The sequence below is a fragment of the Chaetodon trifascialis genome, chromosome 21 (genome assembly GCF_039877785.1).
Source record: "Chaetodon trifascialis isolate fChaTrf1 chromosome 21, fChaTrf1.hap1, whole genome shotgun sequence".
Taxonomy (NCBI): Eukaryota; Metazoa; Chordata; class Actinopteri; order Chaetodontiformes; family Chaetodontidae; genus Chaetodon; species Chaetodon trifascialis.
The window spans coordinates 15,009,726-15,032,016 of NC_092076.1; the positions used below are offsets into that span (position 1 = coordinate 15,009,726).

Below are 22,291 nucleotides of genomic sequence, written 5' to 3' on the forward strand. Positions count from 1 at the left end.
TAGATTTAATATGTATATTTTACCACTGAATCATTATTAAACCAACTCAGAATATCCCAAATTTCATGTCATCTGCACATTTTCTATAGTTTATATTAGCATATAATATATAAGCAATATATAAGCTGTCTATATGAAGGCAACACATTTAGTTTATATATATATATATATATACACACACACACACACACACACACACACACACACACACACACACACACACACACACACACACACAAAACCAACAACATCCTTTATTCTGCAGGTAATCTGTGTTCAGTGTTACAAGCCTGGTTTTGATACGCATGCATGTATCTGGGACATGTGAGTTGGAGCTCTTTACGCCCTGATCTGAGCCAATGGCAGGCAGCGGCAGTCAAGGGGGCTGGAGCTTCTACAGCTGACTTCTCCTTGCCGTCTCTTTCCGGCCTCCTCTCAGGTCCTGATCATGGCTGGGTCGTCCACGGAGCGTATCGGATACATCAGCCGGACGCAGAGCTTCAGCGCCTGTCACCGGCTCCACAGGTAGGCTCGCATCCGCGTTTGATGAGGAGGCAACCCGATACGGACTTAAACCTGCCTTCATCACTGCCACTGGCTGATGCCGACAGCAGCTAAAAGCACTGTTGTGGAGTTTGCATGTTATAATCAGCTGTAACAGTTTTTATTAGACGGAAAGATGGTGAATATTCACTGCACTGCAGAGCGGCGGCCTCTCCTGCAGCGCGCATTGTCCCCGATAGCCAAATATGTTTGCTCTTATATGTTTTGTACGACTAAAACCTGTTGTGTTTGCATCAGTGTCGTGGGAATTGTAGTTCATTTAGGATTCGAAGAGACGCTTCTTTGCGCAAGCGCCGGTGCTGCCTTAACGTGCTGTCGTAAAATAGACTACGGTACCTTAATGGCCCGTATGAACCGGCGTTTTTTGTACAAACGACCAAAAATATCGAGCAAACACAAAATTACGTATAAACCAGTGATTGTGCTGTATTGCAAATATGCTAATTCTATTGCTAATTGCAGGTTTTCTTTTCCATTCTTCTTTAGTATACTCGTACAGCATTAGTGTTGAAATTTTTTCTCTTTATGTTTAAGTTGTACAAATTCAAGAGCTGCTCACAGTGGGAGGTTGTCCCAAACAGAGACAGAAACTTGTCTCCTCAGAATGGGAAAATCCTCAGGACGAACATAGGCCATAGAACGGCAGCAGAGGGAGGCTGCTGAATGAGCTTTGACCTCAGCCACATCAGCTGGTTCCACATTTAACAGCTATTGAACATGCTCAGTTCCTTTTGTTGACTTTTCATGTCCCGAAACCTCTCAGCTGATGCCTGACGGTGTGTTCACACTTAACAGGATATTCAGATGTCTCAGCGGGTGTTTGTTCTTTCAAAGCAGGGAGATACATTGTTTCCCCTCTCCAGTTGCACATTAGCTTTAAATTCACTTCGAATGGTTTCACATTTGAAAGCAGAGAGCCGAGGAGCTGCTGGAGCTTGAGGTTCAGCTCTGAGAGCACACACATTTGCTATCACTAAGTTTCCAGGTTTTTTGGTTGGTATTTGCTCTTTTTTTCTAAGTGATTATTACAATTTACCTCTACTACACTTTCAATTTTGAGTGTACAAAGTGTACCTGAAGGCAGCACGTGTCAATAAACCCTGGCCACATTGCTGTTGTTTGACTTTGAAAACTGTGGGCCACAAACAGATTTTGATAAATGTCAACTTCCTCATCTTCTTTCCAGCATTCACTTGAGTGATGAGGAGAACAAAAGAGTCTATGGAAAATGCAACAATCCCAACGGTCATGGACACAACTACAAAGGTTTGCCCAGCTCTTTCATTCACTCCTGTTATGTGACACATTATATGCAGTGTGAAGCACTGCAAAGCCGACACTTTGCCATCTCTCATTCATTCAATGCTCCCATTTCTGTCCACAGTGGAGGTAACAGTGCGAGGAAAGGTGAGCGTCTCTCTCACTGTGTACTTCTCTCACAATATGGGGTGAAGCGTCACTAACATGGAACTGAATCAGAATGAATAGAGAATGTGTGTAGTGCCGGTCACGGCCCTGCTCATCAAACCTGTTGGATGGGTGGTGAAACGTAATCTGACACGCAGAGTCACATGTTTAACCTGTGTGTGTGTGTGTGTGTGTGTGTGTGTGTGTGTGTGTGTGTGTGTGTGTGTGTGTGTGTGTGTGTGTGTGTGTCTCCGTCTCTCCGTCCATCCGTCCACAGATTGACCATCTCACTGGCATGGTCATGAACTTGACAGACTTGAAGAAGTGCATTGAGGTGAGATCATCATATCTAAGTACATTTATTCAAGTTCTGTACTTAAGTACAGTTCTGATGCACTTTACATAGTATACCATTACACTTACAGTCTACTACATGTCAATGTTGCACTTTTTACTCCACAACATTTATTCAATCAATTTTGTTGCTCATTACTTTACATATTCCGATTATTATACAAATATAATCAACTAATAAATGATGATATATTCTTCTAGATTACTGTAAGATAATGTTAGCTTAGCTAGCTGCTCCATCTTCATCAGCTGCAACATTAAAGTGGTGCTTAAACACTACAGTGTCACTGTTTATAATCCAATAATGTAATGCACATGAATCTGACACGAGCCATTATTCTGTGTAATGAGCACTCTTACTTTTAATACTTGTACTTTTACTCATGTAATGCAGTACTTTTACTTGTAACAGAGTATGCTTACGCTGTGGTATTACCTCTTTTACCCAAAGCTCTGAGTACTTCTTCCTGTGGTACTTCTTGTGCTTTCATTTCACCGGTATGATAATTAAATACTGCATGACAATCCTTAAAACCTTTTCATACACTATTCTAATACATGCCAAATACTTTCATTAATCAATGTATGGTTGCTTGGCTGAGATTTGTCCCTTCAGGTTACTATATTTTGCCATATTTTGTCATGCATGAATGCACGCGTATACTGCAAGCTGTCATCTGGGCGAAAAGCTCAAATGCTCTTGCTGTACAGGGACAGTTCTTAATATTTGAATTATTCACAGATATTAGCTTCTCCACGTCCACGTTACCAGGTTTAAACAGTATGGCCGCTGTTGGTTGGTGTTGCAGTCGGTTAACAAGGTTGATAAGAGATGACAGTCAAAACAGAAAAGTGCTGAAAGAAGCTGGAATGCTTCAGAGCACAAGGCGCCTGCAGAGTCAGCTGATAGGCTGAACTGTCCCATTATTCGTCTACAATATTGACGGGTGCAGCTTTACAATGACGTGAAGTTGAAGTGAATATGGTTTTCCATCCTAAATCTTCTTAATCCAGCGTGTGTTTTCACTAGATTTACACCAGTTGTTCTGTTTGGAGAGAATGAAAACCGTGCCTGTGGCTTAGATCCTCACTGTGGACCAATCTAAAGTATGCACAGATATCTTCCAGGAGATCAGTGTTAACAGTGCCTGGCTTTGTCTTTAAAAAGGCCTTTGTCCTCTGTGCAGGCTGCTTTCAAACACTTCATCTATTATTCAAATATTTTTCCCTTCACTCGTATCTCATTGGCTCTGAGTAAAAATGTCAGATTCCTTGAGGGTGGCTGGGCTGGTGTCGGTGTTATTGTGCAACTTTGCATTGACCGATTAAAGTTCCTCCTGCAGGACGTCATCATGACTCCTATGGACCACAAAAACCTGGACAAGGACGTCCCATACTTTACTGACGTTGTCAGGTGGGTGTTCTTGCTTTCACAGCATTTTCTGCTCAATTTATTTGCTTTTTTTTTTTTTTTACTCTTCTCTTCTCCATTTTTTTTCTTGGGTCCATTAGCACGACAGAGAATGTGGCTGTGTATATCTGGGACAACATGGTGAAGGTGCTCCCGCCCAACCTGCTGTACGAGATTAAGATTCACGAAACAGATAAGAACATTGTGATATATCGAGGAGAGTAGACGTGTGGGCGCTGATATAATGAGATGTTCTGTGTGGTCGCCCTGGACATGTACAAGTGCCATTTATTGCTGTTTACTTAATTTCACTGTTTGCCTACTTATTGTTGAACACTGATAAATGATATTTTATATTGTTATAGTTGTACTTTATAGACCAAAGATTTCATAGCAAATCCAAATGTTTGGACTTTGTATTCTACAGGTTGTCAGAGATCAAATATTACATTCACATATATTAGATTTTTAGTAAATCAGTTTACATGTTTTATCCTTAATATGTGCAGCTACGCTCTTTCACAGGACATTTAACATTAGCTGTCACTGCAGGACAGGAGAATTATTATTATTGTCTAATTTAAAGCCATCCATTTCAACCCTGGAAGTTTGAATGGGTGCCGACATGTAGTGGTACAAAACTGTCATCGCTCAACGTGTTGCATTAATCCTGATTGATTGTGTCGCAGTTTTGTCGGTGCTGTGCTGCATAATAAATAAAAGATGGTTTTTTTTTCGGCTTGATTGTCCGGGTGTTTCAAGACTTTTTAAGAAAAGAGTGAATGCATGTGGAGCTAAATTCAAGAAAGTGATGATTTCCACTGGAGGCTACCTGTCTTTTTTTGATAAACTAAAGTTTGTTTGGTTTCATCATTTGTTGCTCTTTCACAGACGCTTTGTAAATGTTTTCAGGGAAGCATGCCATGATGAATCCCTTTCCAGGCCCGACACGAATAAATATGTCACCTTGATTTAAGCTGTAACTGCAGTTTCCCCCTGGGCCTCTCCGTTTCATTTACAAATCCTGGGATGGAGCCGTGAGATGTGTAATTCCTCCAAAAGTCAACAAAATGTAACATGTAAGCAAATGCTGGAGCAGTGGGATTCCTCCATGCACTCTTGTCAAACTTGGCAGCATGTAGATGGACGTAATGACGGATGGACATAAAGACCAGAGCTGAAGCTGTTTGTTCTGTCCAATTTTCACAAAAAGACAATTTGGTCTATCCAGGATGCACTGAAGTAAAAACATGACTGTGATTATGGCTGTCTGGTAGAAGTTATACTAACGCAAGAGGCCACTAGATGGTGCTGTTCTCCAGATAATTCACGCTCTTTGGGCTTTGTGGTTCACGCTCCCACATTCATCCCCTCAGCAGGCTGCTCCTCAAAGTTCACCAGATATGTAAGCCCTACAGGACGAGCAGATAGGTTGCAGAGTTGTCCTCATCCACAAAGCCAAAAAACATATTTTTCATTTTTTATCCTCCTATTGTGCCTGAGCATTTCAAAAACACAGCAACAATGTACCTTGAGGCAATATTATTTTGTCACATGTACTGCGGATGATTAGCCACTAGAGGGTGACATATTTCCCTCTGGGATTCAGCCATGATCGACACAAACATGCATTTACAAATGACCTGAAATTTCCATGTTGAGTCGAGTGAATGAGGTCGGATAAGCAGTCTCTCATGTAGCAGCACTGACTGAACAGAGAGCGTTCCATTCTTTATCAACAGAAATGTGCTCCTCCAGAGACGCCTGTCATTTTCCATATTTCCCAGCTGCTTCCATGCATACAGTGCATGTTCCGTTCTTTAGAAGGAGATCCACACGATTAATGGAGATAATTCTCACCGCTATGTAAAGCTGTTGCAGAGCAGTCAGTAGTAGCGGGCAGGTACTTTGTCTTCCAGACATAGGATAACACTGGCAATCTGATTCATTACCCGGGGCCCAGCATAGCAGACATGCATGCAACTCCGCTGCTGTCTCTGAGGGGTTTGAAGAACTCCAGTGACAAATCGCAGTGTAAATAGTATGTATCATGGAGTGTGTGACGCAGTGCAAGTTGTCATGTTATTGATATGCTGGTACAGGCCATTTCTCAGCCTTACAATAATATGAAATGCACTTCAGCTTTTCAGTCATGCATATTTTTTGCTGCTTCCACTCAATCTTTCCTTAAGACCTAGCAATAGTTGAACATTTTCCAGAATAGATAAGAGGACAGATACCACTCTCACATCTGCCCAATAAATATGAAGCTACAGCAAGCCGTTCATGAGCTTAGCTGAGCATAACTGGAAAAAGAATGGCCCAGCAAGACAGCACATAAAAATATTTCCCAAAATGTCAACCTATTCCTAAACCACGCCATTAGCGACCTGCCTCCATGCTTGATATGGTGCCGTGTGATCCCTTTAATGCCTTTGTGAATTTAGACCACAACATGTGTGAAATGTCACTGGATCCACATACATGGCTGATAACAAGGTTGGGGAGGGGGGCTTTTTTCTGCCAAAGTTGTAATCTTTATGTCAAGCTTCAGCTGCCAACTCAAACCTTTAATTAATCAAATTCCATAAACACGTGTCATGCACAGGCAGAAAACCTTCAGGAACAAGCCAGAGCAGGACAAAGAGAGGAGAGATGCCCCCCTCGTGAATCTGATCCCAGATACAAATCAGCCTTTCTCTTCTTCACCTCTTCTTCTTCTTGTGCTGAAGGATAGCTGATCCCGGATCTGCACCCAAACACAGCTATGTAGACAGACTTTTTAGTGCGCTGGGTAGATACACAACAGATCAAACTCTATAATTACACTCTGATAGAAGGCAGCTGGATTACTGCAATTAACAGGTAAAAGCCAGTGGTTATCCTGCTGCTCCATGGAAAAGTATTTTTCACCTTCTCATCCTGAATTACGTTTGCTTTTATGCTCTGACAGCAGCAACTCTGTGCTTAACTGTTAAGTGTATTTAGCCCATAGCAAGGCAGATGGGTCAGATTAAATCCCATTATTTATCTTGGCAAACATAACCACAGATAGAAGGCTGCACTCTGTTCGCTATAAGTCAGAGTCAGCGGTTTGCAGTGTTTTTAGGTTATGGTGATGGTTTCGCAGTGGTTTTGTCAGAGGTTGTCTGAACGGCTACGCGAAGACCACCCTTCCTACAGCAGTAGGTGGCTTTCTCTGAGACACAGCACCCTGCCAGAGTATATCCCTACCAAAGATAAGCTCTATAAGGACGCTGGATACAACGCAGCACTTCCTCTCAAATCTCAAAAGCTCCCACAGAAATAAGAGCTCTGTCAAAAATGGCCGAACTGATATGAGCTCTTTCGTGCGGTCATTAGCTGTTAGGGGCGGTGAGGGCTGTTTTGGAGGAGGCAGCCAGGAAAGTGTTGCCTTCTCCAACTGCTGACACAGTTTACATGAAAAGTGTGAGTGTTTAGATGTCAGAGATGTGAAACAGCTGCAAATTTCAACAGGCACAAAGCAAGATTTATGTTCATTTACAGTCATGTTTCTAGTCTCTGATTTTATGTGTCTTTCTGTTTTGTGCTGTGTCATGTGGGGTTTTTTGAGACACCTCAAAACTTTTATTTTTCACCCTTAAGGCCAGTGCAACAAGCTTGTTTTTAATTACTGTTCCTTTTTCCTTTTGCATGAGTCTTCCGTTGTTTGTAGGAAAATCCTTAGCAGTATACCTTTAAGCTCTGTTTTGGTTTCCACCAACTCCTGAGACGACGACGTTGAGAGTTTATCAAAATTTTTTCAGTGAAAACAGCTGCCTGCCAAGGGGACTTTTTAGCCTCAGGCAAGCTGCACAGTCGAGTGGAAAGTCTATGTGGATTTGTCACTACGACAGACCGCTTTTGCCTTACACATGGTCATTTGATCCATTGCTAATACAAAAAGGGTGTAAGTAGAAAGTGAGAGTCTTCAGACAGCAGAGGTGACAAAGCAGAGTGTGACAGAAGCATCTTAAATGCTAAAATATTGGCTTGGTTAGTATCTGTGAAACTAAATTGAAATTTAATATGCCCTGCAGTGGTGCGGCGCTGCTTGGTGAGACTCCATACTGTATATACGCGTAAAGGATAAATTGACTTTGACATACTGTATGTTTTTTCATGAGCATGAGGTCAAATTCTTGAGCACTGCACACATGCTGACATCCGCTCGACTTGGCGCTTTGTGAAACACAGGCCAGAAGCCGACTGTCATCTGATCCCCTGTCAGAAAATAAGCCTGTAAAAATCCCAAGTTTCCACTGCCAGCCTGATTAAAAACTTCAATGAACTGTTCCCTTCATACCCCCAAGATGAAACGAGATAAATTACCCTCCGCTGTCATTTTTCCGCTGTTGCAAGGTAAACATATCATTTTGTGCATGATTTCGCCCTGCCTGCGGCCTGCGGATGCCACGGATCCTTAGTGAGGTCATGACTAACTGACACACTGGCACATGCAGGTACTGTAGATTAGCAGGGAAATGAAAAGCAGTGTGGGAAGGGTTAAGAATTAGGAGCTGCCCATTATTTGATGAATCCTTTCTGAGACCTGCTAATTCCACATGAATAATTTGATTTCACAGGCTTTAACGGAAAACCGCCTCAGCAGATTTAGTCTTTTTGTGTAACCTGCCCCCTTTGTTACACGGTTTTTGTGACGCCGTCGAGCTCTTTGACTTCTGAAGACCGCTGCAGTCATTGAAATGCACATAACCATTAAGGACAAAATGTTTCTCTGTTCATGAAAAGAGCTTGCCTGGTATGCGTTTTGGAGGAATGTTGGGTGTGAGATGTCATGTCTTCCTCTAATCTTACATCTTTAATCTCGCACTTTAGAAAAACTTGGCTGCTATATGTGTACCTAACAAAGAGGATTTTCCTTAGAAAATAAGCCTTTCATCCACACTAAAAGTCTCTCTCTAACCCCCATCTTTTCTTATAACACACAGGAAAAAATCTGCCCATACAGAGAAATTAAACCAGTCTCTATAGTATGAAAACACATGAATCTTCTCTAAAAATGAATTTTTTGCAACAATTCTTACGATTAAATGTCTTCCCTTATCTAACATTTTGAAAAAAGCAAACACACGGTCCTATTTTTTTGTGCAAAATATTTAAATTTTCTTTTTAAACTACTGATAGAAAGCAAGTTAGCTTTCACGTATTTGCGAACTTTGGTGATTTAGGTGTGTTTGACATATTTTGCTTGCAAATTAGCCCACTCTGAAGTGTTTTTTCTCTGCACAGGAATGTACTTTTCTTAAGATGAGGTGTGTGTGTGTGTGTGTGTGTGTGTGTGTGTGTGTGTGTGTGTGTGTGTGTGTGTGTGTGTGTGTGTGTGTTGGTGGGGGTTGCATATTGTTCTGTTGGAGGCTGACAGTCTGCCTCGCAGTGTTGCACTACTGTCAGAAGGCGGTGTGGCTTTAGGCAGGAGGGAGGAGAGGTGTGTGTATGCACGTGTGTGTGTGTGTGTGTGTGTGTGTGTGTGTGTGTGTGTGTGTGTGTGTGTGTGTGTGTGTGTGTGTGTGTGTGGGTTTGGAGGGGGTTGCTGTTCAAGCTCGTTCGTGTTTTTTTTGTTTTTTACCTCGTCACCTCCCTCCCTCCCTCCTGCTCCTCTCAGGGTCAGGTAGCAGGCGTAACACACGTTCACACACACTTACACACCCTCTCTCTCTCTCCCACACACACTCCCACAGGCTCAAGAGAACACACGCACATGCCTCACTTCCTCCCCAGAGCCCGCTTGGGTGAAGACAGCATGGGCAGCTGTGAGCGGTGAGGATGGAGAAGAGAGTGTGTGTGATCCAGACTGACTTCCACCAGTACAGACCCACCTTCGCTCTGCACAGCAGACCCCTGGCGCATGTAAGCAACCTGCCTCTCCTCCTCTGACAGTGTTTCTTGTTTCTTTCTCTGTTCACTCTTTCCCAGCTCCATCTTTACTCTTTAGCTTCTTCCTGGCTCCGTCAGCCTGTTTTGTCACTGTGTTCCTCAGCATGCGGCTCCTCCTCGCTGCAGGCCCTCACCTCTGTTTCAACAGGGGGCGTCAGAGTGTGTAGGATCATGTGTTTGTACTGTGTGTGGTTGGTGCAGTGAAATGCAGTATCTTTTCTGACATTATGGTGTCTGCATGAGTATTATTCCCATAGTTTCAGCTGTAAATCAGTCCTAAAGGGTTGCTAATATCATACACTCTCCTCTGTTTTCTTTCTCACACATGCAGACACCCACCCACACACACACACACACACACACACACACACACACACACACAAACACAACAGAGGAATGCAAACACAGACAAGCATCAGTAAATTGCGTCTACTTGCAAACATATCTGAAGCACAGCTCAGAGGAAAACTGCATCCATGACGGTCGCCCTGTGCCCGCCACAAACCAGATACAACCCGTCACTGACCTCCTGAATAGTAGTTTTTGACCTTTAAGCCACTCATCTGGTCTTCATCAGCAGATTGAGTTTGCTCATGCAGATATCTCAGGTGTATAGAATTTGGTCAGATGATCACAAGTGCTCATATGTGTCTATATGGCATGTGGAGGGTTGGGGGGGGTCATCCTTAAGTGTGGTCTTTGAGCAACTTTCACATTTTTGTGCAATTGAAATCTCAGAAATAAAACAAGTAAGCGATAAGGAGAATATGTTTAGGGAGAAACACTGGATTCATGTCAGTTTGGGCAGGAAAACGGAAAATTTTAAGGACACGGAAAATCAGAAAAGTATCAAATACCATCTATATTTTGTATTGATATTAAACATGGTACAGTTTTCATGCCAAACATTCCAAGAATTCAGTGTTTTCTCTGAGTTTAAATGTTAGATTCAGACCGTCATGGGAGCTAAAGGAACCATTGGCTCTGCTTTGAACTCCATCGTGGGTTTATCTTATTAATGCAGCTGCTCAAGGGATCACTAGATGATCGTTGGCAAACAAGACATGTTTGCATATTTCTTAGCCTTTTGTGTAGTCTTTCCTCTTTTTTGTAACATACTGGTTACTTACACCTCCTAAAAAATGTTGGGAACAGCCCATGCAATAACCTCCATTCCACTCACTGTTGTCCCATGTTTCATCAAAGTCCAGTATCCAATGACAAACCAGTGTATGTGTCTAGCTCCCTGCTGTATATGGTATGTTCCTTGCTATCTGTCTATCTATGATGTACGACTCTGTGATGTCGACCACCGTCTCTGCTGCAGACCGTGATGGTGCTTTCAGTAGATGCTGGTCTGATCTCTTGTTCTTGTTTCACACCTGCACACACATGCAGCACACACACATACACACAACTGGGTCAGCCAACAAAGACATGAAAAGCTGTGTCGTTTACTCCTTTGATGATGATGCATGTGGGTCATTATTACACTTGAGTGTTTTCAGGAGTCAGAGAAAATACTTTGAACCTTTTGTGTGTGCTTTATCTTCTAATACATTTGAAAGGTGTTAAATTGAAAGGACTCCCAGTGGTTTACGGATAATACTACGTTTGTGTCTGTTCAGTTCAGCATAACCACAGTCAGTGTTGTCTGTAATCTACTTGTACTGCAGTCCAGCTATGTCAGGTATTTCAATCAGCACTGTCAGGACAATAACTGGCACTGAAGACAACTTATAATGTCATTATCTCTCCAGTGCAATTACCCGACAACAGTCATGTCATTGATATGATTCATAAGCTGCTGCTATCGTACCTGACCTGCAGCCAGTTGACCACATGAGTGTAAGTGAACTGTGAGGTGCTTCAGTGATCAAAGGCTGGCTGTGCCGTCCTCCATGACCTGGATCCAGAGTTCAGCCAGAGGCCAGGCTTCACCCTGCAGTCCATTCAGCTGGGAGCAGTTTGCACACTAGAGTTTGAAGTTATCCTGTACAGTATGAGCACTCCCCCGCACAAATACACACAAGTGACTGAACAGAAACAGGGACACACGTGACTGACGCGATGCACCCATCAGATCCAGGTCCAGCCAGTTTCAGACCTCAGTTCTCAACCTGTAGTGTGCAAACCTACAGGCAGGAACAGCAATAGCGGCTTTGACCAGCAGATGCTGATGTGCTAAAGTGTGCCATCTACAGGCTAAGAACAGCTACTACAATTAGCAGAAAATTTGTGCTTGAGCAGTAGTGTTTTTTCTGTAGGAAACATTCACTTTTAATAAAAGCAAAATAAATGTATATAATGTTATAATAAATGCATATAAAATTAAACTTAAAAGCTTTGTGTTGATCCCATGTTACAGAAATGGAAATGGAAATGGATTTGTCATTTGGAGTGTCAAAGTATAATTCTGTGCAAATCTGCCATGTCGAGTTCACATTTGTGATGTTTGATATGAAAATATAGACTGTTGAACAGGATCTAACCATCTTCACTGTGATGCCCTTCGATGAGCAGGCCAGCTTGCTTGGAGAGCTATTGTGACTGACTAACAGAATCATGTTCCCAGCTGGCTTCTCATTAGCAGTTAGCTTGTTCGCTACAGTGATTTGCCAACTTGAATGTGTCTCACCAAGCTTCTCGCACCACCTACATTTGATCAGACAAACATCTCTGTCACTTTCTAGTGTGACCAGGCATTTAAATGTCAACCCTTAAACACAAACAGCTACAACAACAGCTAAAGTTAGCTTACAGTTCTTGCTGCGGGTATCACATTTGTTAAACTTGCAGTAGGTTTTACTTTCTTTGCCTGTGGGTGGCAATGTCACCATGTATACATGCGCATGTTGGTACTAGTACTTTCCTGTAGGTGGCGCATGCAGAGCTCCTGCATGTGGGGAATCTGCAGCTTGCCAAAAAAAGTGTCGGTTTGCGACTTTGTAAGCGTCAAGACAGTTCACAAAGCTTTCAACCAGAATCCAGCCTTTGCAAGGCTTGAGGTTGTGTTTGCATTACGTTTTCATTTCTTTGTTCAAAAGTAGTAGAGCTTGTTGAATGTTTGTGTGGTGTAGACATTGTGTGGAATTTGTACACTGGTAGCCAACATCGCTCAAGGACCTGAATGGTTAGCCTACAGTAGCAGGTGTGAAAAGGAGTTGAAGTAACGAACAGCTGTTCAAATAAAAGAATGGAGATGACGGGATTAATATCCCAGTTACATCCACTCAGACTAGGAATGCCAGGAATCAGAGGAAGAGGGGGTTTCTTGAGAACTTACTGCATTGCCGCATTTAGGAAAAATTTGAAAAAAAAAAAATCCTCATATTTCAAACTCACTAAAAACAGGTTTTACAGAGCTGTGAATCAGGCGGACAGTTGGAAAGTTTGTTTTACTGGGAGGAGAGGTGCAGTGTCTGCTTTGCTCTGCAGGTTTGATCGGACAAACATCTCCGAACTTCAAGTCAAAACAGGAAAGCTTTGCTTGTAACTCCCATTCATCAATACAAAAAAGGGATTGTGCTGCAACAAAGAGAGCATTTAATATGTGCATTCTCGACAATGGCGCTGGCTTAAGGGGTTGAGCCCTGTGATCATGCTAAAGGTGAACCATTGATGTGTCCCAGTTATCTTCCTCTGCTTTCTTGGCATCAGTGTGTAGATTGATGTTGAGTGCGGGGGTAAATCCAGCACTGACAGGCGAATATGCTCTGTGTTTAAACTGACTATAGGCAAAGGAAGTTCAGGTGTGTCAGCAGGCAAATCCTCATGGCAGTTAAAAATGCACATGTCCTAAATTGTATTTGGACAACATGGCAATTACCGCCGCACACTTAAGAAAGATGATACCACATTTCCCTGTCTCATTTCCCCACTGACAAACTGTCCAGGTTGTCAGGTTGGAGAGGTAAACTCCCTGTCAGGTTTCACAGAGCTGAGCTAATGACGGCTCTTTTCCAATGGCACAGAAACCGGTGCTCAAGCAGCAACAGGTTTATCTGTGTGTGTGTGTGTGTGTGTGTGTGTGTGTGTGTGTGTGTGTGTGTGTGTGTGTGTGTGTGTGTGTGTGTGTGTGTGTTGAATGTCCTCCTGTAACACAGCTCTCCCTTTCAAACTTCTTCTTCTTCTTCTTCTTCTTCTTCTTCTTCTTCTTCTTCTTCTTCTTCAGAACTCTCTGTGGAAAATCAGCTCACATCTGTTTTTCCGAGGAAGGAAACTACATTTTGTCATTTTGCTTTGGAAGTAAAGCCAAGCTTACTTGTAGAATCTTGTTAGGTGTGGAGAGAAATAAAAGAAGGCTGATTGAACGTGGTGTGGAGTGTAAATGCATGCAATAGACAGTTGCTCTCTGCGAGACACGTTAATTGCTTTGGATGGTGCGTTTAGATCACGGTCGGTTGCTTGCTGTGTAAAATGTTTTACATTTGCGTGTTTATGGTCACTGCAAAGCCTTGTAATGTAAAGAGTTCAGTGCCGACAACACACGGACCCTGAGGACATCACTATTTACATTAGCCTACACATGAATAACCTTAATCTTACTAAATATTTTAAAGTCCATTTCTGTGCCGATGGTACAATATTGTATGGCCCTACTCACGTTGTTACTCAAGTGATTAGTATTCAGAACATAACTATGTGTTAAGGTGGGTTTGTGGTAGACTGGCCAGATTTTACATGCTGTTAGGCATTAACTGATTCTTTTGGTCTACTGGTGATACTTGAAGGAACTTTGAGACACAACATTGACATATTGTCGCCTTATATAGTTAAAATAGCAATGAAGGAATAATCATGTTTTAATATGCATCTATAAATCTCTACTATCTTACAAATTACCTCACACCTCTTCTCTCATTTACATCTTGCAATTACAGTACACAATCTAATAACTTCTTAATCTTATTTATACCATACGTGCGCAGTAATCTTGGCAGAATGAGTTTCAGGTCGTACATACCTTTTAAGTGGATTGAACTGCAAACTGCCCTTGAGCTAGATTCTTTCATCCCTTCTTTTTAAAGCTTTATAACCTGCTGTGTGAACGACTCTTGTAATTGATATTATGAATTCTATTTGTCACGTGATTATTGGTTGTCTGGCTTTTTGTATTGTTTGTTATGTGCTGTTGACAATAAATGTTTCTTGTTCTCTGAAGTTACATAACAGCAATTTATCGTATAGTATATAGTAAGCTTATATCAGGTTGATATCTAGTATAGTATAGTTTCTTATTTTATTTTGTATTGAGATAAATTCTACCATAAAACTTCAGACTGGTTAATGTCCCACTGTGTACAGAACATTCTTGTGTTTACATCAGTCTGTCAGGGGTTGACAGACGTCTGTTTAGCTTGTGTGTCTGTTTCTATGCGATCTGGTCGACTGGTGAGGTACTGCTGATAGGAAGGACTCCGACTGGCTCTGAGCAGAATAAAGTGCAGCTCACATACCAACAGCATCTTTACATTATTTACGTCTGCCTCTGATCAGCTGAACACTGCTGGCTGAACTCTGCCTTTGAGCTTTGGCCTCTGAACCATGCAGTGATCAGGTCTGGGTGACAGAGCGCTGACAGTTTATAGCCTTTGCTTTAACTGGCTTGAGGCGTCAGAGTGGTGGAGGTAACTGCACAAGGAATGCTTAAGGAGTTTTAGATTTTGGACAACTGTATTAAGATAACTTAAAAAACTGTCATTCATGTTTTTTTAACACACCCTCACATCTACAGAATAGGTCATTTAAGCATCTGCCAGAAGTCTGATCCATAGATTCCCCACCTCGTCACAGTACCCAGGATAGTATCCAAAGGATCTGCCACCAACACCCTGGTGCCAGGCACCACAGGACACCCCCAGAGGGCCTGTGTCCACCATGATTTGGTGGGTCAGAGCTGACTTGGTGGCACAAGGGGGGTGTACACAACATTAGACAGCCAGTTTTAATGTACAGATGCATAGATGACCTATACGGCTGTGTTTTTAGGGAGGAAGGTCTGTTGTTTAAATGTCTCTGCATTACGTGCCTTTTCCTATTTGCCAAACCGCCGTCATCTGGTACCAACTGTATGGTTCAGACTAACAGCAACCATAAACGTCTTCAAAATGATCTGATCAAGGTCTCATATTGCAGTAACTCTACCTGCATTGCTGCTTTGGAGCACTGTTTGTTTGCAGTAAAATACATAATCAAAAAGCAAGTGTTGTTCCTGTTTCCCTTTTCATAATTAAGGTGCCATGTTACATCAATAATTATACGCTAGTATAATAACTCTAAGCAATGGGGGCCATGTTGGTGCATTCAACAGGTGCTTCTTCTTTTTTTTTTTTCAAATGCCAGAAGAGGAAACTAAGTTTACGTGTGAATGGGGCCACAGAGAATTAACTCTTAACTGTAGTTTTGTTCAGCTCTACAGAGAAATTTAGCATGTTTAAGTTCATTGTGTTTGGTTTTATGGTTTGCAGCTCTAGCTTACGATCTGGTTCACTTTCATCACCCTCATTGATTTCATTTCCAGGCACAGCAGGCAGCTGTTTCCAGTTACATGTCCTTCTGTGCTGCTATCTACTATCTTATCTACCTGGCCAGGCTGAAGACTGCAAACTTAGTTTTCCTCTATGGCTCCAGACCACTCAGTAGCAATGCAGCAATGCAGGAAGAAAGTTTGACATGGTTTTAGTGAAAGAAGGCCAGCAGGAGGCCAGTCTGGAGAGAGGGGAGGGAATGTGAGCACACGTGTGTGTATTCATACATGCATGTGAATGTCTTTTAGAGGACAAAGCTCTTTGACAGAGTGTTGGTGTGTGTGTCTGTGTGTGTGTGAAGTGGATGGAGGAGAGAGGGGAGAGTACAGTGCAGACTCCAGACAGAAGTGAACAAAAGTGAGAGACTCCGAGATCAGCCAGCCAAGCTGAAATATCGGGCTTTCTGTATGTGCATGTGTGAATATCTGTGCGTGTGTGTGTGAGTGTTGCTCCACATCGGGTCTCTGTCGCTGCAGCAGCACATTCATACACAGCAGGCAGGGATGAGGGAGAGAGAGGAGCTGAGGAAAGCCATAGAGCAGAGTGACCGACTCCTCTCCAAGGTCCGCGAGCTAGAGGAGCAGAACACCCAGCTTAACAAGGAAAAGAATGAGGTGGCCACTAAATACCGAGCTGTAAGTCTGCTGCTCCGCTCTGCTGCATCTCTCTCTTCACTTCTCCTTCTCCTTTCTCATTTTTTCCCTTTAAAAAAGTCATTCCTCTTTTGTTTCACTGACTTGATACTTTAGGACTCACATGATTTGTGATTCAGTCTGAATTTCTGCTCGATAAGGGATTTTCAACGTGGCCATTATACCGACCCCGGGTGGATGAAATTAAGTGGATAATGATACCCTAGCAAGGGGAGGGAGGGATGCAGCCACCATGGCAGTCACTGTGTTGAAGCTTGTTTTAATGCTGCATTTCTGTCTGTGGGTTTTTACTGCTGTGTTGACCATTTTCCAGCTGATCGTTTTATTTGAGAGAGCAAGCAGTCTGTTTTTCACTGAGACTGCTGTCATAACGCTGTGAGGCACCATGCTGTTTCCTGGCCTGCGGCACACTGTATGACTGATTGGTTTACTGTGAGGAGGACTGTTTGAGTGACACATCCCCTTTGGTTGGGAGGAGGCGTTACCACAAGTTTTATTGTGAGAACTACAAATCCGCATTATTCAGTCCATAAATACAGCCAGCGGTGTTTTGACCATCTGGCATAAAAGAACAAATCCCATTAGGCTGCCACATTGGTGGCCGGACGGTTGGTGGCCGGGCGGCTGGTAAAAACTTTACCGTCCCAGTCTATCTCTTTACCATTCGAGTGCATGTTCCGGGTCTAGGCTCACTGGCCAATCACAACAAAGCATCATATGTCCAGGGGTGTATTTCTTTCTCAGTGCACCACTGAATGCAGCACATTTAGTTTTCGTCTGCCGCTGCTTTATGAGAACACATGCAAAACAAGGTTTATCCATCAAAATGAAAACTTTTTACATGAGCGATACGGCAGAATGACTGTGTCATGTGAAAAGGGACAAACCTGAGCTCTGCAGAGCTTTTCACATCTTTCATCTTATTGTTTTGGTTTTCTGGTCTGCAGCTTTATTGTTTTGGTTCAGTCTTTCTGCTCTCATTAATGTGCTTCCAGCCAAAGCAGGCAGCTGTTTCTGTGAGAAAGTTCTGATAAAACCCACCACACACTGACTGACCTCCAGCAAATGGGAGACAGGCAAAGTTAGCAACTAGCTGGTGAACAGTGGAGGATGTAGGAGCCTAAGAGGGGCCAAATACTTCCCTAAGGGGTTGGTAGAGACCAAAAACAGAGCTAAATGCTAGACTTTGGTGACAAATGGGATCAAGGATGATTGTTACAGGAGAATCAGAAAGTACTGAGAGAGTTAGAATGAACATTGTACTTCTCTCATCACATGACCTCAGTGTGGCACATAATGTCAGCTTCATGGCAAAATTTTCACAAAATAGCTCTGCAGACCAGTAAATTGATGTTTTGATCTTTATTTTGTTAATGTGCTCCCAGACTGAGAGAGCAAACAGAAAATGTCAGACTTACTTTTTAACATAAAGCCATGTATTTGGCCATCTAATCATACATAAATAGCGAGCTTGCTCGAGGAAAAGACTTATGCTGCGCACGTACAATCCTTCGCTAAATGAAACCACATAAATCTTGTTTTGCCCAAGTGAAATACTTGTTTGGTAAGCACACCTTACTACACTTTGGAAGTGAAGACTTGAAACTTAAAAGCAAAATTACTGCTCTCTATATTGCAGTGAGGGAGTGCTTTGTTCATAGACTAGTTCAAATTCAAGATAACTCCTGCAGTGATGATAGTCATCATTTTGTTTGAGTGGTTGTCTCATTTTCCAAAAGCGAGTGGATGTCTCATTTCTCTCCTCTCTCCCGGAGGCAGAGGATTTTGAGAGTGTGGCATGGCACCGCTGTTGCCAATGTTTGTGGAAAGCGCTCCAGGGTTGCCCACGGGATTTGGTCATTACTGGTGCTGACTGCCTTAGCAGACTCTTCGATGGAACACATTGTAAACCGTCATTCTGCCTGGATATGACAAATTCATGTGTCACTGTTGATCTTTGTCTGTATGTGCCTTTGAGTGCGCTGACCTTGAATATGTCTGTGCTGTCGGCTAAAATAAGTGATAATAAATTAAGGGATTTCTGTGCAATGACTTATCGTTGATGCTCATAAACCAAACATCTAACTTTGTTTTCCCTCTAGAATCCACAGTCCAGATACTTCTTTCAAAATGTATTTTATTCCAGTAGAGGTAAAGTGTTAACAGTATAACTCACTTTTTAATTACCCTTTCACGGACAAAAAACATTTAATTGAAATCACCAGGTGTGCTTTGGCTCCGACCGTTTCTTTTCTTCGCTGCTTAGATTAGCCAACCATAAATAATGAAGTTAATCTGTGGAGGAGACAGATCAGCCAGCATAATTCATACCTTGGAGCCCTTCTGATTTGACTGCAGTGAGAAATGTGACCCCTTGTCAGAGCTATTTAGTGCTGCTGCTGCTGCTGCTGCTGCTGCTGCCTGTAGGAAGCCTTCCAGTTTTCCAGAGGAAGTTTGTCCCATTCCTCATTATCCCGTCATTTGCTGAGGCTGGAGGGATACTTCACACATCTCAAGTAGGGCACGATGAATTCCTGCTTCTTAATCAAGCTTAATGCTCTGCTGCCCCGTGAGGTCAACGCCGTCCTGACAGACCGACATTCTTTTTATTCACTGTTATTTAATGCCTGAAAAGTAATTGATTGATTGATGAAGCTATTGTAATATAATCCATGCTGTACAAATGTTATCAACATCTGGTGTTATGTAGGTCTGTAGCACTCTGGTTCACAGCATCTTATGATTCCAGTTGTAAAATTCCAGAAGAAGAGGCTAGCAGCACAGCAGTGCTTTGAGCTAAATACTGATGCTAGTAAGGCAATATTCTTGCTGCATACGCTGAATATTAGCAGACACAATGTGTACCATGTTCACCACCTTAGCTAAGTAGCATGCTAACATTTTCATATTAACACTAAATTCAGAGTATAGCTGAGGCTGATGGGAATGTCATTGGTTTTGCATACGCATATTTGGCCAAACATCATTTGACAAATTCAATTTTTTTACCCCGATGATGCTGCTAGATGGAAAGCCAATGAAGTTATAACAAACAATCCTGAGGAGGATGTGAATGTCTGTACTGAATGTCTTGGCCATCCACCCAACAGTAGTTGAAATATTTCTAGAAAAGTACCACAGAAGGTAAACTCAGAAAAACCACATGAAAGATATGGAACAGCACCACTCACTCTTCGAGATGAACTACTCATATTTGGAAGTGCAGGACAAACACACCAATAAAAACATTCAAGCTGAATGAGAAATTTCAGGATTACCAATGCAAGAAAAAAGGGGAAAGGAAAAGATTTTTCTTGCTTCCACTGATGTTCCAACCATCTCTGGTACAAATGGATATAAACAGAGAAAAGCCCACTGTTTACCCCTCAATTACTGCTAATGGGAAATAAATGTGGAGTGTTCCTGCAGAGCTATCCAGATGCCCCAGTTCTGCATGTGGAAAAACTTTCAGTCTGGACGGGCTCTGCAGTTTTTGAGGCCCAAGGCAAACTGTGGGACAAAAGACTGGCAGGGAGAGATGGATGAGGGTGAGCAGGGGAGGAGATTTCAGGGTGAAGAGAGGCCAGGGAATGGAAGACTGACTTGATGTTCAAGGGCGAGGGGAAGGAAGCAATTGAATGTATGAACAAATTGGTCAGGAGAGATAAACTTTGAGGTGAGTTTTGGGTGAAAGTCTCGGCACAAGAAATCAGACTGTCAGACTGACTGCATAGGAAATAGGAAGCTCCTGACAGCAATATCTGGGGTTTAAGTTCTCCAAACATTTTGTCCTCTCTCTGCTCTGCTTTGAGCTCTTGGTTTCTCTCTGTCATAAAAAAAGAAGCTTTATTGCTCAGATGGTTTATTGTTATGTTTCTTATTTTTATGTTTCTAGCCAGGCTAGCTGCATGACAATGCAATGTTGGCTGTTTGGTCGGTCCAATACTTTAATCCAGACTAAAATATCTCAACAATGATTGGACTAATTGCAATAATTTTTGATAATAATATTTTTCACAGATGTTTATGAACATCTGACGATGGATCCTAACTTTTCCTCTAGCTTCCGTGAGGTTGAAATTTGGGGATTTTGACAACTATCATATCACCATGAAAACCTTCATTGTTCACAGACAATGAACAAACATGACTTTGATGGTCCCCTAACCTTTCATCTAGCACCATCTATTTCATCTATTATCAGGTTGAAAATTCACTTTTCTAGCGTGCTAGTACACTCAGTAAAGACAATGAACATACTAAACATCAGTATGTTCACATTGTCGGTGTGAGCATATTGCCATGCAGACAATATAATTTAGCTCAAGGCACCACTGTGTCTAACTGCAGCCTCACACAGCCGCTAACATGGATGTAGACTCTTGGTCTTTTTTTTACAAGACTCCATGGTAAATATCTTAGATTAAAATCATCCGGCAGCTGAACCCGCAACCTCCTCTTCCCTCCGGTGTTATCATTGCCTTTAGGATGTTAAAAGGCAGCTAGCAATTAAATGGCAGGCTTTCTACCTCATGGAGGTACTATTATGAACTCTGACTCTCAGAATGTGGGTTGCATTTAGCACTGAGCAGTCAAACGTAGAGATCATCTGTTTAACCGGAGGGCTTTCCTGTAATGCTTTCATCTACAGTAACCATGTCCTTACATTACCTTCTACCTCTGTAATCAGTATCAACTGCAATTCAGATCTCTTAATGAATGGATGAATAAGACTTAAGAACAGCAGTATAAACGGGAAATTGGCCTTCCTTTATAGTGTTTCTTGGTTCCGAGCCTTAGAGCTGGCTTGATGAAAACCTGATTCATATTTGAGTTAGTCACATATCTGATTCTGCGGCAGCCTTCTTGTCAGATAAGTGTGTTAGTGTTGGACATGAGTAATGTCTGGAGAGGCAGCTCAGTGTCTCTGGCCTCTCCAGATCAAGTGGGAGTTACATGAACAGATCTCTCTGTGCTGCCTCTCCACACAAGAACCCAAACCACATTGTCAAAATAAAACAATCGGAATTCTCAGAAATCCTGTTCATGGTTGTTGTTTTTTTTTTGCTTTTTTTTGTGACTGGATGTCTTCAGCGGCTCAGTGGCGTTGGCAGAGTGCTTATCCTTGCTCATGTAACTGTCCACTTTTGGGCAGTGTTTTAGATTCCGTGTTATTTTCACTTCATGTAATTTACAGAGGCCATGTAAGGTTGCTTTGCCACAACCTTTGGTTTAGAGTGAGAATCACTACTATCAAACGCTGCGATGAATGAACTACAATTTGTCTTGGTAAATTGTGAAGTAAATTGAATGCAAAACATCATTGCACCTGCATGGTGGTTGCCATTTTAGCCACAGATAGCCTCTCTGTCTGCGGTTTCTGATGAAATGGATGGCTTCCACATGTTCTCAATTCTGCACATTCCATACGTGTTCACAATAATAAAGATAAA

General features: G+C 42.3%; 2 protein-coding genes across 2 annotated transcripts in view; both read left to right on the plus strand.

The window, feature by feature from the left end:
• The first annotated feature begins 373 nt into the window (after positions 1 to 373).
• pts (6-pyruvoyltetrahydropterin synthase) lies at positions 374 to 4,706 on the plus strand. Its single transcript, XM_070990690.1, has 6 exons — positions 374 to 525; positions 1,751 to 1,830; positions 1,949 to 1,971; positions 2,249 to 2,305; positions 3,669 to 3,739; positions 3,838 to 4,706. The coding sequence occupies exons 1-6, from the start codon at positions 449 to 451 to the stop codon at positions 3,959 to 3,961; spliced, it is 432 nt and encodes a 143-aa protein (XP_070846791.1). The 5' UTR covers positions 374 to 448; the 3' UTR covers positions 3,962 to 4,706.
• A 4,698-nt stretch (positions 4,707 to 9,404) lies between these two features.
• Positions 9,405 to 22,291, plus strand: part of LOC139350109 (myosin-16) — a 45,541-nt gene continuing 32,654 nt past the window's right edge. The window contains exon 1 of the mRNA XM_070991218.1: positions 9,405 to 9,628. Within this exon, the coding sequence (XP_070847319.1) occupies positions 9,545 to 9,628 (84 nt within the window). The 5' untranslated portion in view covers positions 9,405 to 9,544. The remainder of the gene's footprint in view (positions 9,629 to 22,291) is intronic.

What these genes read in the sequence shown, in the direction of transcription:
- pts (XM_070990690.1), top strand. Translation starts at nt 449, where the DNA reads ATGGCTGGGTCGTCCACGGAGCGTATCGGATACATCAGCCGGACGCAG. An exon ending in TCATGGACACAACTACAAAG is followed by an intron (nt 1,831 to 1,948) that starts GTTTGCCCAGCT and finishes TTCTGTCCACAG; the next exon opens with TGGAGGTAACAGTGCGAGGA. An exon ending in ACTTGAAGAAGTGCATTGAG is followed by an intron (nt 2,306 to 3,668) that starts GTGAGATCATCA and finishes TTCCTCCTGCAG; the next exon opens with GACGTCATCATGACTCCTAT.